The following is a 15,890-nucleotide window of genomic DNA, read 5'->3' as shown; positions in this document are numbered from 1 at the left end:
ACTGACCGGTGCCAATAAAACCAGGGATCTCACAACGGGAAAAACAAAACACAGCAGAGAACTCGTTTGAATTCAAGACCACGAAACGGAGACAACGGGGTCGCATTTACGCAAACACTCTGCTGTCCTTCAAGGACTGTAAAAACAAGCGTAAGTCATCCATCCGCGCCGAGCAGGTTCTCCCCCTGCCTCTTCCCCCTCTCCCACACGCTCGTTAAATCTCAGCTGCCTGAACAACTGGCCACTACTCTATATCCCCACGCAGAACACTGCTGGTGCAAGGGAAAGCATTCCACCTTAGGAGAAAGTTTGGTTGCCAGCAAAGAAGGTAATAAAAGCCTGGACAGTCTTAGATGGAGGCAGAGGGCACAACGGGATTTGTGCAAATCGCAGGTGACAGCCTCCGCTGCGCACACCGGTTTATTTACACTCGTAACTTCAGCGCTGCCTCAACCGGAATAGCTCCGGCACAGAGCCACTGCCAAAGCCTCTCGCTTCCTTCTAACGTAACTCGAACCGCGTTTGTCATCCTGATGAAAGACGAAAAAGCGACAAAATAAAAGACATTTCGGATACTGTAAAAACGCAACACAGTCCTCAGCCTTCGCATCTTTCAGCGAGCGTCTATTTCCTCGTTCCCAGCTTTTAGTTTTTCATACAAGACTTAGGTTACCTGAAATTCCCTGTCAATTGGCAATGCCCAAGAGGATGATAATAGAAACTTTCAGATCGAGATTAATGGAGCAGAGGCGGGCTGGGGGAATACTTCTCTTTCTGAAATTCCAGCATTCAGAGCCTTCCGATAAATCTTATCCCCAGTTCAACTGCATATAAAACAACCACCCTCAGCCTAATTAACACTCTCTGTGCCAAGCAGCTGCCTGGAACAGGATTAAAATTAAAAAAAAAAAAAAAAAAAAGGAAATTTAAAAAAATCCAGCTTTCTGCCTGGTCTTACTCCCAGTGGATGCTCAGTATTTCATTCGAATTTAAAAACTGATGAAGCTTTGGCAAGGGGGTTTTCATTCTGCCGGGGAAGGGCTGAGGTAGCACGGGTGGGTCCGGGCTGGGTGCAGGGGACAAGTATCCGTGGCGGAATTCCCGCTGGGCACGGAGGAGAGAGAGCGCGCTCAGCTCTGCGCGACCGCTGTTCGTTTCTCCACGTCGCATCAGCAGCATACCAAAACCCCCCACTTACCCCACCGCCCCTCGCCCGCCTTTCCCGACCCGCCGGAATACTAAACACCCCGCTGCCGCCCTTTCGGGAGGGGGGGGGGAGGACAACACGGAGACCACCAAGTGACTTGGGAAAGGGGTGGGAAATAATTTTTTTTTTTTTTTAAAAAAGAGGCGGGGGGGGGGGGGAAGGACCCCTTTCCCCTCCCGCGGAGGGGCGGACGGTGCGGGAGGGACCCGGCCGGAGCCCTGCGCCCGGCGGCGGGGGGTCGGTGCCGGGCAGCGGGGGGTACCGGGAGCCGGGGCGGGGAAGGGCGGGGGGTGGGGGAGTGTTCCCGGCGGCAGCCCCGCCGCCACTTACATTCTGTCAGAGACCAGCAAGCGACCGTCGACCATCATCTCCGGAAGGAAATCCAGCTTGAACGAAGAAGTCATGCTGGGCTCCGGGGGCGCCGCGGCGGTCTGGAGGGAGGATGCGGCGGGGCTCGGCGGATCCCACAACTGCGCCGGGCGGCGGAGAGGCAGGCACAGGTGCGGAGGCCTCCCCGCGGCAGCCGCCAGCCCCGGCAGTTGTCACATTTCTCTCCCCCTCTCGGTTTTTTTTCCGCCAATCCCCTCCGAAATCGACTGCTGAGGCAACTGTCGGTGGAGCGCCAGGTGCTGAGCGGGGAGGCGGAGCCATCTCCCCGCTGCGGCTCCCCGTTAACCCCTGCGCCCCCGGCGGGGCCCGCCGCCCCGGGGAGAGGCCTAACACCGCCACCGGGGGTGCGGGACGCGCCGCCTGGGGCTCCCCGCGGCGGCGGGGCGGGACGGGGCGGGAGGGGTCGGGGCGCCGCCTCGCCCGTGGGCAGCGCCCGGCCAAACTTTGAGGGCGGCGGGAGAGGGAGGGAGGGAAGAGCCCCCCAAGCCCCAGCAGCGCTTCCCCCTGCCCCGGCAGCGCTTCCCCCTGCCCCGCGCTCCCGTTGGGGCGCGCACCCACGGCGCTGGGGACGGGGAGCCGTGCCCCCGCCGAGTCCAGCGGCCGGGCACCGGCGGAGAAGCCGCTGCTGAAATCGCTGCGAGCACCCGCGGGTGGTTCGCACAGACCCAGCTCTTCCCAGTACGGCGGGAAGGCGCCTTCGCCGCTGGCAAACTGGGAGCGCTGGGAACGTTTAGGCAAGTTGCTCGACACAGGCTCGCTCTACTCAAATTCCTGCCATTCAGACCTTGGCACCCATGGAAGGCTCCAAGTGATGTTACTGGCTCGCCGAGAGACGAGTAGTAACTCTGTCCTCACTGATCAAAAATAGGGATTTAAATAAGTAATGACGGTAAATCCTTCCTCGTGTCTGTAACCTGCCAAAAGCCTGTTCCCAACCCCGCTGCACTCGGAGTTGGCCACAGCCAGCCCACAGAAGCCACACCACCAAGGCGCACACAAAATTCCACACATACAAATAGCTGGAGCCACCCTCCCCACGCTCCCGCCCCCTGAAAATCTGTATAATTTTTTCCTTTGCATCTCCAAAACCTACTCGCTTCAATACAAAGCAGCTCCAGGCAAAAGAATATTAACATATTTACGAAGATTACTGGATGATCTGAGCAGTCTAGACAGACGAAATGTTTCTCTGCATTGTGTGTGCCTCTCCTTCTGAATCTCGCTCCAGGTTTTATAATTTCATTTGTTCTGGATATTCGACACTTGAAAAAAGTAACAAACACGAATCAAACACTACTACACTTAAACTTTTCAAAGAGCATTCTAACTTGGTCAATAAATAAATATGCTATCCATCAGGCCAAGTTTTATTTAAATTCTGACCAATGTCGATTTGATAATTAAAATACAGACCAGGCAAATTTTCAGAGTCTGGTTTATTGCACTAAGAGACTTTTCCATTTTAAACAGTTAAAAGGAAGAAAAACCCCTCAGGCTGCTAAAATTTTTGCCTACTTTGCAAGTCTAAAGAAAGAAAAGGTTCACTTGGCCCTCAGCGTAATCCCCGTAGGACAGCTGCAATCCTGAACAGATATCTATAGTGTTATTAATCTGCTCTGTTCTATATGTTCACATGCTGCCCTCATCACCATGGCACCTAAACATCTACATAGAAATGCACAAAGCGAAGCTATGGCTCCTCTTTACTAAATTAATGGCAATTCCTCTACACCACCCATCCACCCCAGCACCGGGCTATACGGTGGATAAATTAAAAAAAAAAAAGTGCAAAGTCGAAATAAAAGGAGAAACCAGCACAACTTTCTCCAGCTGGATGCAGCCACCTGGGTTTTGATCTGAGGCCTCCATGGTGGTTAATCCAGCCCAGAGCAGAGTTGGATTAACTTTCAATTTCAAAATCTTGCCACTGCAGAAGGGGCAGGTTTTAGCTCAGAAGAAATACAGGCAGCTCAGCGAGGAGGAAGATATTCTTTTAAGTAAGAAGTCTCCATCCCCACTTCACCCTGTGTGGCTGGAGCTGTACCTCTTCTTCATCATTTTTTTTTTTTGGTACATGCCAAATCTAAGGGCCTTCAGCCTCACCAGCCTGTCACTTTTAAGGACCACGTTCCCACTGCCACCATCTGAAAAGTAAATCCACGCTTTGCACAGGACGCAAAGGGGGGAGGAGGAGAGAATCACAGTTTTGCTTGCGATCTGCATACGGACTAGTGAGATCTTTATAAATTTGCCCCATTTCATGAGGTATAAGTGTTTAAAAATGCTTCATTAAAACGTATGTTCTTTTGAAATATTTATTTTCCTTTTAATTACATGTGAATTAGCTGGAAGAAGCTGTAGGGAAGCCCTCTTACTGACTTAAGCCTTCTCAGCAGTTTGTTAAATTCTAGCCTCAAATCCCTTGAGGGAATAGTGGATTCAAAGCAGCTTTTAATCATACTATAAGGAGGGTGAAGTAGTATGTAAGTAGGTCATAGAGAAAGCATTACAAGTGCATAGGTTATTGCTTTATTTAACAACTACAGTGTAACACACTTTTCAAAGCACATTCGCTTTTGCCATTTAAAAGTTAGAGGCAGGAACAGGGTCAAAAGCAAAAAGAAACCCTCTCTAGAAAAGATACTGAGATATGACTCAAGGAGAGCTTATAGGCAGAAACTACATTCGAATAATTTGGTTCTCAAACGTAAATTACGTAGTGGCTGTGTATGAACTAACTCTGGAACACAGAGGGTAAGTGGTGAAAAACAAAACAAAACCAAAAAACCCTGAATGTTTCACGCTGTTACAGGCTCAGCTCTGTTATTTGTAACATTAATGCCAGTTTCTTGATGGGCACGTGTGCGCAAAATAGCAACTTTTATTGAAAACGGAGGGGAAAATGGAAGCTTTGGTCCATCACTATAGTACAGGGGGAAACGGGGAGGGAGAATGGCAAATGAAGCCGCATTAATTTTCACAGCATAAATCAGACAATAGATGTAAACACCGGCTTAGAGGAGCTGCGTTATTGCTGCGCTATCACTGCCCGCTGATATTAAGCTTTTTCAGCTGGTGGAGCATATGGCAGTTTTAAGGAAGGAACCTGGAATTTGGAATCAGCAATTCTCGGGCTTTAATCCTATTCCAGCTACAAAAGTCACCTCCTGTCCATCCTCCCCTTGTTTCAGAGGCCCAGACCCCGCTTAGCCGCAGCGGTCGCATCATTTACTCTCTGTGCCTCGGTTTCTCCATACGTCGGAGAGGGGCAGCTGAAGCGATTCCACCTCACGCTTGCAATGAGTCACCGTTCGAGCCGCTTTTCAAACACAGAGCTATACGCAATTTCTCCAAACAACACAACCTTTGAAAACCGAACACCTCTTCAGAGTGAAAAAAAAAAACACCCGCAAAAAGTTCAGCTGGAGAAAGACAGGGGTTGAGCAGTGGGTTGCTGTCGAGCGTATGAGCTCACTCTGACATCACCGCCCGTGGCTCTCATTCAGCGAGTCATAAAGAGAACAGACACCCCCTTCCCTTCCAGATACCGCAGCCAAATCCAGCGTGGAGCTCACGTCACATCGCCTCTCCAGACTCCCTCTTCACTCTTTCCTTAATTGCCATTCTCTTAATCAACTTGCCCCCTCTCCAGCATTGGGCCAAGGAAATGCTACTGTTGGAAGCACTTCAAGGGAAAGTTTCCGAATGACTTCACTCTCTCCCAAGCCTGCAAGGCAGTACGAAGAGAGTTCAAATCCTCTGCTTTATTCCCCCCTAAGCCAATGAACATGCTCGGGATTCAGCTTATCTCTGGCATCAAAGCGAGTTTCTAACAGAGGCGGCAGAAGCAGAGCTCAGCGACGGCGGGGTAAATTTGGAGCAGGCTCAAATGACTTTGGTGGGATCACTCAGGATCTTCCACTAATGCGAGGGGGGGAAAAAAAGAAATCTGGTCCAGGTAGCGTTAGTGAACGCAAAGGAGGTGTTTGTATCTTTCACAAAGAAATAACCTTCCAAGCAAACCATGAGCCTCAAAGTAGTAGCATGGCCAATAGCAGAAAATACAGTATTTTGAGTTGCATGGTGGGACATGAGCCTACTTGCTTATAAGGGAGCAGGAAAGCCCATCAGCTTAACTCTTATGAGCAGATGTATGGAGAGACAAGAAAGGGAGGGGGAAAAATAAAGAGAAAAAAGAAAAGCAAAGCACACAAGTTACACAAAGCATTTGGGCAGAGTTAAAGCACAGTGTAAGCGCCGTAAACAATTAAAGCAAAAAGTTGTGCATTTCTTTGAGTAGCAAAAAGTAATAGACTCGATTCTGCGCTGTTTTACTGTTTGCAAAGATTTTGATTATTTGTAACAAACCCATCTTTGCCAGTTAGATCTAACGTCGGGATAAAGTTTTGCATCATGAAGCCTTAACCTTACAATAAGGATTTTTTCATTTGTGAAACCAAACACACAACAGTCTTCCCTTCATCGCATCTTGAGAAATAAAACAATTTCTGTATAACCAAAACCCTTTCAAAAAGAAAATTAAATTATTGGTTGAAGCTGATTAATGAATTTTAAGTATTCAAGTCTCAGCTGCTTGTGAGGCTCCCCCCCACTTCTGTGGGCTATTGTAGCTAATCAGTTATTTTCAGAAATAAACGTCATTTAAAATTAGCCCTGTGAAAAGGTACCTCAAACTAAGCCTTTCTAGAGCTTTCACTTGAAGCACATTGATATTATGTAAACTTGGTTGCTATAGTAAAACTTCCCACTCACTCCTTTTTTTTTTTCCCCTCCCTATTTTATACCACCGAAGAGGTGATTTCATCCCACTGTGGGTATCAGGCCTTTGTTCCATTTTGTGGGTAATAACTCAATCTTTCCGAAAACAATTAGGCAAGATTTTATGGCACAAGGCAGACGCTACATGTGATGGAGGGCTTTTAGGAAAGGCCTTCCATTTAGAGGAACACCCCGCTTTGTTAATAGCGTGCAAATACTTGGGGCAGTCAATCATGACCTTCAGGTCCAATCCTGCATAGCACTAGTGCTCAGCAGGACGTGGCCAGTACCATTTGCTCCAGTTGGGCAACCCACGGTGTTCAGCACTGTATTTAGCTCTAAAGTAAAGTAGAAACAAGTAAATATTTGCAAGACCAAGTCTTACCATCCCGTTATTTATTTACAGCCCTATTGAAGAGCATCACCATCGATCTGTAGGTGTTGCCTTTGTGTAGTGCCTTGTGCGTATAGACACAAGACCAAGGCTTTTGTCAGCCCAGTCCTATCTCAACTTGACAACAGCCATTGACTGTTTTGTTCCTTTTTTTCTCTTTTTCTTTTTTTTTTTTTTTCCTTTTTATTAACTACTTTATCCTCTCACTCACTGCCTGATTCCATCAACAACCACTACCCAACCAGGAGAGAAACTGGGGCACTGCATGCACTGGGCGGACCTGATTTCCTGCTAGACAGTGAGCACGTTATTTATGGTTAAAATGAGCACCTTTCCAAATAACCCTGGAAGAAGGAACTTAATATTGTTGGATTGGGCTATTATATTATCTTCTTGTGAAAAACTATAATCTTGTATTACTCAGGGTAGGAGGAATCAGACATCTGGTGCTCTTGTCTGTGTTGCTCCATCCTCACAATGTGCCAGAGCCCCACTTACGCCTTCACAGGGCTGGGAAAAAAATGCCACCATAACCAAAAAACACCTCCTTCCTGCCATCCAAACCCACAGGAACAACTACTATAAGACACAAAAAAAAATGCCCTCCTTTTATATAAAATTGAGATTTCTGAGGACTTTTCCCCAGTAGAGAGACTGGTTATTGTGAGAGACGCAGGATCAGGGAAGCGGATGGCGAGGACGGGCCGAGTACAGCAAAAAGCAGGATCAGGAGGCAATGCTGGAGAGCAGCTCCAACTCCAAAAGAATGGGCAAAGGCAAGTGCAAAGTTCTAACGTGGCATCAGCAAGGCAAGAGGTTGGGTAAGGAACATCAAAAGAGAGAGGAAGTCAAAAGTAGACTTATTTTTAAAAACAAAATATAAATAGATCCGAGGGGTTTATTACAATACGTGAATTAACCTGCAACACTCCACTTCTAACAGCAGGATCTTCCTAAGGTTAACCTCTGTCTTCCCTTTTCATTCACTTCTACCACATTTGGGGTTTTTTTTGCTTTTCACTGCAAATTATTGGATCTCACCCTCAAATTGTGACATCTTTCAGGTAGAAAATTTCACAGGTCTTTTTTTTCACTTGTTCGTGAAGTCCCTAGTATACATCTCAGTCCTTAAAAATAACAAACACCCTGATAATATGTAAAGGAACTATCTTTGACATCATTCTTTCCTGCAGACAGAATCCATTAAACCTTAGGCATGAAAGATGGAAACAAAAGGCTCCTGCAGTAGCTGTTAAGACTTTCAGACACGCAGAAAACTGCACCATGCCTCATTTGGTGAGGCTTTTTCCCCCTCAAATGGACAGGGTAAGAATTGCCACACAGGTCAGACCAAAAGGTCCACCCAGTCCATGACCCTACCTCTGATAACGGCTTGTAATGGATGCAAAGGAAAAAAGCATGAGTGCAGCAAGTGCACCGTGACCCTTCCCACCTTCCAGCAACCAGTGGCTGAGGGACTTCTCAGAGTCAAGGACCGCATCCAAACCAAGACGGTTAATAGGCTCAAAATCGCTGATTCAGTTTTTCCCCCCAATTCTCACTCTGAAAGGAGCATCGATGAAGTCACATGTTTATTACTCCCAGAGCTGCCTGTTTAACGGGCTGTTCTTAACCATTTCAGAGATTTTGGGCTCAGTACAACAAACAGGAATGCTGGCTTTCTCTTCTGAAGTAAAGTGTTAAACCAACTGAGTGTTTAACATAAAATGTTTCACTTCAGTAGAGTCGTAATAATTCACCTGCAACTTTAAAAAAAAAAAAAAAAAACACAAAACAACCCATTGATAACACGATTTTGTAAGGGAAAAAATGCTGAAACCGTGAGGATCTTTGGGCAGGCATCTAGTTTGGCATCCCTTTGGGAGAAAGGTTAGGAAAAATTTTGGTCGTTTTGGCTTGCTGTATTCGGGGCTGGGGGTTAACTGAGTTAAATGTATGTTCATCAGCCGTGCACAGACAAATCTCCATATGATTCATTGGAGCAGCACTGCAGAACACCTGATGTTGCCGATGCGGTTCTGTTAGTGTTTTGTTATTTTTAAAGGGGGTTATATAACTCTCTCATTAAAATTAAATGTGGGCTGAAATGATGCAGGCAAATTCTCAAGCTTCAGAGTGAGCTTCTTCCTCACAGTTTAGCTGAAAATAGATAATTTCTAGGCAGAAGAGGAGGAAAATGAAACCAAGAGGTTGTTACAGTTGAGAATCGAATCTCTAAGAATTTAAGTTTTCTGATAATTCACCGTTTCCTTTCTAGAGGGCCTCAATTCTTCACACGCTGACCTGCAGCTTCCAGGGAGAGCAGGTGCAGGATTTGAATCTTAAATTCACTCCATAGCACAGCTATCGTATCAGCCACAGCTATCTACACTCGCAAAGCTCAATTTCCAGATGATCTACGTTCGGGTGCCCTTGCTTTTCTCTTCACCCCTCTATTTGTCTAAAAGGCATAGTAAATTCCTCCATCCTCTCTCTGATTTTCTACCAGATTTCCCCCACCCCACCCCCTCCAACCCTCTGCTCTATCTTTCCTCCCGGTGACAGACTGTTGTCTGGCATCCTCAAAGGCTGCTCTTGAAGATGACCTGCTGATTTGCTGCCATGGGAACTCCAGAGCGAGGACGGCGTTTACCCCTCGCACACCGGAGGGCACGAGCAACAGTTCCCCATGCCACCCTTCTCGCCGGTAAAAGTTTGCCCTTCCTCTCTTTCAGAAGCCTCGCAGGGACATCGGAAGGCTGTGCCTTAAATAACCAGAGTGCTGCAGCTTCTCCAGCGTCCAGCAGCCGCCACTGCTGAATTATTCCGAGGAAGGTGAAAAAGTCTAATAGCCTATGTGAGCATGCAAATTGCTTTTCAAAACTAGGGGAGAAAAAGCTTAGGCAGCAAAGCGTAAGGCTCGAGAAAAACCTTCTCTAATGTAATGGCAGGAAGCATTATCTTCGTATAAGTGCCATGTTTAAAACTTCCTAAGCCATTTTATTGGCAACTCTATTCCTTTGAATCAGAGAGAGTTAACTTAAAATTAGGTTATTCTACCCGAACAAGGGACGCAGGCTAACCCATCAGCCACCGAGTACGCTGCATGGAGAGACAAGCAAGTAATTCTTTCCCTTCCCCACCCCCTAACGCAATTTTGGGTGTTTTAATTGAAATAGAAGGATCATTTTTAGTTGGCTGCGTTTTGCAGGGCAGCTTGTGATCCTCACTGTGTCAGTCTTGTCAGCGCACTGGCAGGTTTACAGACCTACGATACTTCCCTACAAGCACCGACTCTTAAGAGCCTAATCCAGTAATGCGGTCTTAATGCGTAACATCATTTCGCGAACCACCTAGAAACCGAGTGTGAATTTGGGAGTCGATGCTTTCCAAAAATGTCAATTTAGCCATTAGTTCAGAGACCCTGAAGATGAATCTGTCTGCTATTAGCCCACGGAATGGTCACTGATCCTTAGACCATCAGAGGAAACAAAGTTGTGTGTGGGAACAGCTAAAATCCTTTCTACATCCTTCTTGAGCTGATGACTAGTTATGCTGTCTCAGTCTCAAAACCAGAGTGAGAGATGAGAAAATTAGGGTCCAGATCAAGACTTACCCCAAATTTGGGAAAATTCCTGCCCCCTTCCATCCAATAAAGATATTTAACCTTTAGTGCGTCATTAACTCGCCAAGAAAGGCATTAAAGCAACTTTAATTGACGCGTTTGCGTCCGCTGCGGGGTGAAACAACACAAAAGCAAAGCGAAACAAAACAACAACAACAACAAAAAGCTTTTTGCCACGGCAAGAGTGTTAGAGGGGAAATAAAATAAGATAAAAAAATCCCGTTTTTATTTCCTCTGTGAGGATGCCAGCAGTCCTGTTTCATAAACTCCAGTGATTCATCACCAGCCCAGGCAGCCAGTCATTCCGCAGGTCAAGTAGAAGCGGGCTGTGGAGCCAGCAACTCCTGCTGCCCCGATAATGCATGTCATCCCAGGCATGGCGACATGCTTTCTCAACAGCTGCCATTTTCAGTTACCTTTGCTACGGCTGACATACACGTAAACGCGTTGGAAGCGGTAAAACGGTCGTAGGAAAGCAGTTGCAAAGATAAATAGCACCCACACGTGATAACCTCTAATGTCATTAGAGAGGAAAGAAGGATGTGTCTTTTAAGCAGAGTTTCTTTCTTCTGAAAGCATCACTTGACTTCGGGGGGTTTATGTGAGAGTGTATGTGTTTGACTGAGAGGGGTTTTTTTTTGTGCTTTTTTTTTTTCTTGAATAAACATCTAGACATTTGTCTTGGTTATAACTTTAATAATAGATCTAACTAGGGAAAAAAGGGGGAAAAAACAAACAAAGCACCTAGCATTAAAGAAAAAAATCTTGCAATTCACTTGTGAGAAAGATTTTGTATAGCTAGATCTTGCTTGAATTCAGTAATGCTCACTTTAAGAAACACAACTGCTCTAATTAAGGGAAAAGAAAAGGATTCTCTTCAGTCACTCCTTTTCAGTCTTTATTCCTTATCATCTAACTTAAATTTCATGAACTACTTGTTCAGCAACTGTCCTCTGAATTATACATAGTTGAACACTTCTGTGCAGACAGAAACTTAGTAGGAGTTTTGAAGGTGCAGGAGTATGGAAATAAACACTCTCAATGGAAAGATGTTTAAACTTATGCTCACGTGTGTATGTATGTACATATGCACACAGATGTATACCTATATACTAGATACAGAGTGTGTGTAGTTTATGTACACATACCATCTAAAGACCTCATGCCTGCACACAAACGGTAAAAAAATAATAATAATAAAATAACTGTTCCCAATAACAATGCTGGAACAAGATTTCAAATGCATAAGATTATCCATATTAATTTATGGTAATCTACAAATGAATGCTGCAGAGATGGTACAGGTTATCCAAAATGGTACTTGCATTTAATGAGAAACTACCACAAAATATCTTCAAGACAGATTTAGTTGCATCTTCTAATACCCCCTGAATTAATATCGTGCAAAACACAAAGTACAAGCTGTGTTTCCCCTTTGGAGCAACTGGCTCTTGAAATGCCAAAGGAAAGCCAAGCTTTTCTCTCCATACAAAGTCCTCTTACACATCTTGCTTTCAGATTTCATCAACTTAGGTGTTTTCGGGGCTGTAAGCAGTGAACTTTCCATCAGCAGCATCTTCAGCTAATTAACCCTCCTGATTACAATAATTAGTATTGATTCACTCCTGAATGACTTCTTAAGTATTCAAGCACAATCTACACTTGCAGTAAAACTTCTAGATATGAATATTAATTGAATGCTCTCCTTTGTTTTTCAGCCCCAAAGGTATAGTTTGCAATCTTATATACTTAAATTTGATAACAGAAACACTTCAGTTTTATTCTCATTTAACAAAGAGAATATTAACATGTTGATGCTAGAGATTGTGGTTCATGAATGTGGAAAATATAAATAAATATAGAGACAAAGACTCCACGCTAATAAATAAATAAATAAAATTCACTTCCATTTCCTGTGGAAAGCCAGTTCCCAGGTTAAGACCTATCCTGCTCTTGCTCTGACAGGTGGGACCAAGGACGGTCTTTCTTTTTGGCGTTACATCTGGTCATTGAAAGAACAAATAACAACTCACGCAGAGCCTGAATTAGCTCTCTTAGCACTGTTGTGGAAACAGATGTTGCCAAGTTTGACAACTGCGAGGCACCACATTGCTCTGCGAAGGGGTGAGGTTCGAAACAGGTAACGCTGGGGGCACCTGTGATGTTCATGCATAACATCTCTAAACCTACAGTCTCTCAAAAGGGGACACTTGTGTTAAAGCATGCTAACAAACCGCTGGCGTTAGATTTCCTTCACCTTCTTTGATGTTACTAATAATTGTTACGGCTCAAAAAGCAATATTTCAGTAAATATGCATAGAAATAATATTTTTGGGGAGTGGGGTTCACGCAGAGTAATTCAAAAATTAGTCTTTGATGTGAATGCAATGCCAGAAAATACTCTTGGAAAAGAACAAAGTAATTGGCAATCCAAGACAAAAATCTGGAATGTATACATTTTATGCAGCGTTTTATCTGAAAACACAGGAACTACTGTAAGTTTAGTACGAACTCACCTGTGAGAAGTGCGCTTAGGAAACAGTTTTAGTGTTGAATAATCCTTAAAAGTGGTGGTTGGGTATGCTGCCCAGGTGTGTCTGGTGGTGTCTGCTATGAAAGTGGCGTTCACCCTACTCTGGGCAATCACTCCAGGGACACTTCCACGTAATCGAGAGCAAGGGATTCACTTTATTGCCACTCACAAAGGGCAGCAGCTGCTAGAAAGCCCAGGCTGAAGGAGGATAACTTGATTAAAAAAAAAAATACACACTCCCCCCTCCAGTTCTGGCAGAGCAGAGCAGTTGTGAATGAGTTAATGTTTGTCTCGAAAGAAGTTCTTCCAAGAAAGTGAATTATAACATGGTCCCATTATATTAAACACCATCCTGGCTTTCTTCATGTTCATGTACAACACACAGCACGCGAGTACGACCTGGTAATGCATAACCTCTAGGCTTCTAGCCCATTTTATGCAATGTTACCTTTTTGTTCACGTAAACTCTTCCTTACTGATTTATACCATCTCAACACGCAAAGGAAGGTCTTGCAATAACAATAAAAGAAATGCAAAAAAGCATAGCAAGTACTCAGAGGCTTCCCATAAAACATTTTTTTTTGTTGAAAATACATGCTTTAGAGAGCTCTGACTGCTACCAATAAATCTTTATTGTCTCTTTTTTTTTTTTTTTTAATTAAGGGTTGCAAGAGACCTCAGCCCATATAAACCATGCACTAGAATCCAGTTTTAAAAAAAGCACGAAACCTCTAAAATTAATTCATCTAAGATAGAAACCACTGATAAATATCTGTCTTTTCTCTCAGAAAATGATTATAATTATCACTAAAGGTGATATATTTACGTAGCACGTGAAGTATTTAAAGACTTTAAACAGTTTCAGAAACTCCACAGATTCATGACAATTCATTTTATTTAAGACACGAGCTGCTGTCCAAGTAGTAACTCAAAATTTTTCAAAAGCTTTGTAACAATTTCTTTTCATAATGCATAAGGTACATGAGCATTTTCCCAAATTCACACCCCAAATTGTTAACTGTTCTAACGCTAAACTATGGCTGTCTAAACAGAAAGATAATCCATGAAATGTCATATGAATAATTTGTTAGATTTTGGGATAGGAATCGTCCAGGTAAATTACTCTGCCTGACCTTAAAAATTCTAACGTATGCTAATAGCTGGATTATAAAAATGGAAAGTAGCATGGGCTCCCACTTTGAGATCTGATTTATCATTTTTATTGCATTTTCATTTCCTAAACAAAATTAGAAACAGTATCTTCAAAACAGCAGTTAAAGTTGATATGATCAGGCATAAAATCAGGCAAGGGCACATTTGGCAACTACATATTCACCAGATTGACAGCAGGATTGTAAGCTTTCAGAATCAATAAGTTTTCTCCCCACAGTTAAGGGAGAGGTTAGTAATAAATCTCCAACTTAATGCAATAGGCATAATCGTGAGATGCAAACCTCCCCCTCCCTGCACTATTAGCAGCAGATATCAAATGAAACGACCGTCACAAAATAGGCAATACACTTCATATTCTACCGTACACACAAAAAGATTAAAGGAAATGAAAAAGGGACTGAGAAAAGGAAAGAAAAAAAACAAAAAACCTAAACCACCCCATCGCCAGACATACATTAAGCTAGTTTGACAGCACCATTGTTCAGCTGTCCCATTGTCAGACCAAAAGATGTATTCAATGCTACAATGTCTGCTAGCAAATAAACAAAAGACTACATTTTTCAAAGCGGGGTGCCAATTCTAGCATAATTCTGTGTGTGTGTGCGTGTGTCTGCGTGTGTGTGTGTGTGTGTCTCTGAAAAGAGTAGTCGATGCTGGCCCCCTGCTAAACCTTGGAACATTAAGAATATACATGTAATCCCATATATAGGAGTATTTAGGTATTTTTAAAACATCTTCAAGTGGTAAAGACTAGGTAGAGCATTAGGAACTGTTTACATAGGCTAAGTGAAAATTAAAGTGGTATTTAGGGCACTAGCTCTAATATGGAGTCTTCCTGAGCTTTTTCCATGCTTATTCCATGCCCAGTGCATAATAACGAAGCAGGCAGAAATATTGCAAAGGAGGTGATAAAAGAAATACCAGCTTTCATTTCGGGGGGGGGGGGGGAAATAATAATAATAAAATTATTCTTTTTCCTCCTTGCCCTCTCCGTACATCTGTCGTCATACATGAAATGTGCGATTCTAACTAGTGGAAAATGCTACTTGCTCGCAGCAACGCCTGTCTTTTCCTTTAAATAGGGAAACTACTTAATACACAGCACGGTTATAGTTGCAGCGGGCCCAGGCAACTCGAAAGCACGCGTTAAAACAAAGGAGACAACATACCTTAAAAGCAGCTCCTCATTTCTCATAGTAACAGCGGATTTGGGACAGCGCATGCTTTCTGCACCGATATTCTCAACAAAAGCCAGTTCAGAAGTGCGCTCAAACATCAATGCCACAGTAGCTACTCACTAATGGCTACTCTTTCTCTCTTTCTCTCTCTAGTCAGACGCTGAGTGGTGGAGCAAAGGGGCCCCTGCAGATTCACTAAGCAGAAATAATCCTCTCTGACAAGTTATGTTGTCTGGGCATATTTTACATTAATGCACTGTGCTGCCTATAGGGGTCTTGTTTGCGTTCGCTCCAGCCTCGCTGGTGTTAGCTCTCTTAATTACCAGCCAAAAAAAAAAAAAAAAAATAGCAGCATCCTCCCCCCCTCAAAAAAAAAGAAAAAATTAAACATATATATATATATAACTGAAAGAAAAGGCAGAGGGGGGGAGGAAATCTATGGGCGAATGAGGGAAGGCTTTCCCCCCCTGGAAGGATGCATGCTTGATACGGATCTTTTGTTTGCCCTGTGAACTCGGTGAATACAGTGGCAAACAGATGCCGTGGCTCGTGAGGCTTGTGTGCTTGAAGGGAATTGGGTTAGAGGCTCTTTCTGGGGCTCTGGAGTCGCA

General features: G+C 44.2%; 1 protein-coding gene across 7 annotated transcripts in view; it reads right to left on the bottom strand.

Moving 5' to 3' along the window:
• CELF2 (CUGBP Elav-like family member 2) overlaps nt 1–15,377 on the bottom strand; it is a 273,325-nt gene extending 257,948 nt beyond the window's left edge. For 4 of the 7 annotated variants that reach the window (XM_086609776.1, XM_086609779.1, XM_086609778.1 and 1 more), the window contains exon 1: nt 15,271–15,377. In XM_086609776.1, coding sequence (XP_086465902.1) covers nt 15,271–15,377 — 107 coding nt within the window. Of the gene's footprint in view, nt 1–1,537; nt 1,612–15,270 lie in introns of those variants that run through there. The other 3 variants (XM_086609782.1, XM_086609781.1, XM_086609780.1) reach the window with 1 other exon arrangement.
• Between the last annotated feature and the right edge of the window lie 513 nt (nt 15,378–15,890).

Source organism: Tauraco erythrolophus, chromosome 4 (genome assembly GCF_009769465.1).
Source record: "Tauraco erythrolophus isolate bTauEry1 chromosome 4, bTauEry1.pri, whole genome shotgun sequence".
In the NCBI taxonomy this organism is placed as follows: domain Eukaryota; kingdom Metazoa; phylum Chordata; class Aves; order Musophagiformes; family Musophagidae; genus Tauraco; species Tauraco erythrolophus.
The sequence above is the reverse complement of the archived record's forward strand: the minus strand, read 5'-3'. Positions and strand labels throughout refer to the sequence as shown.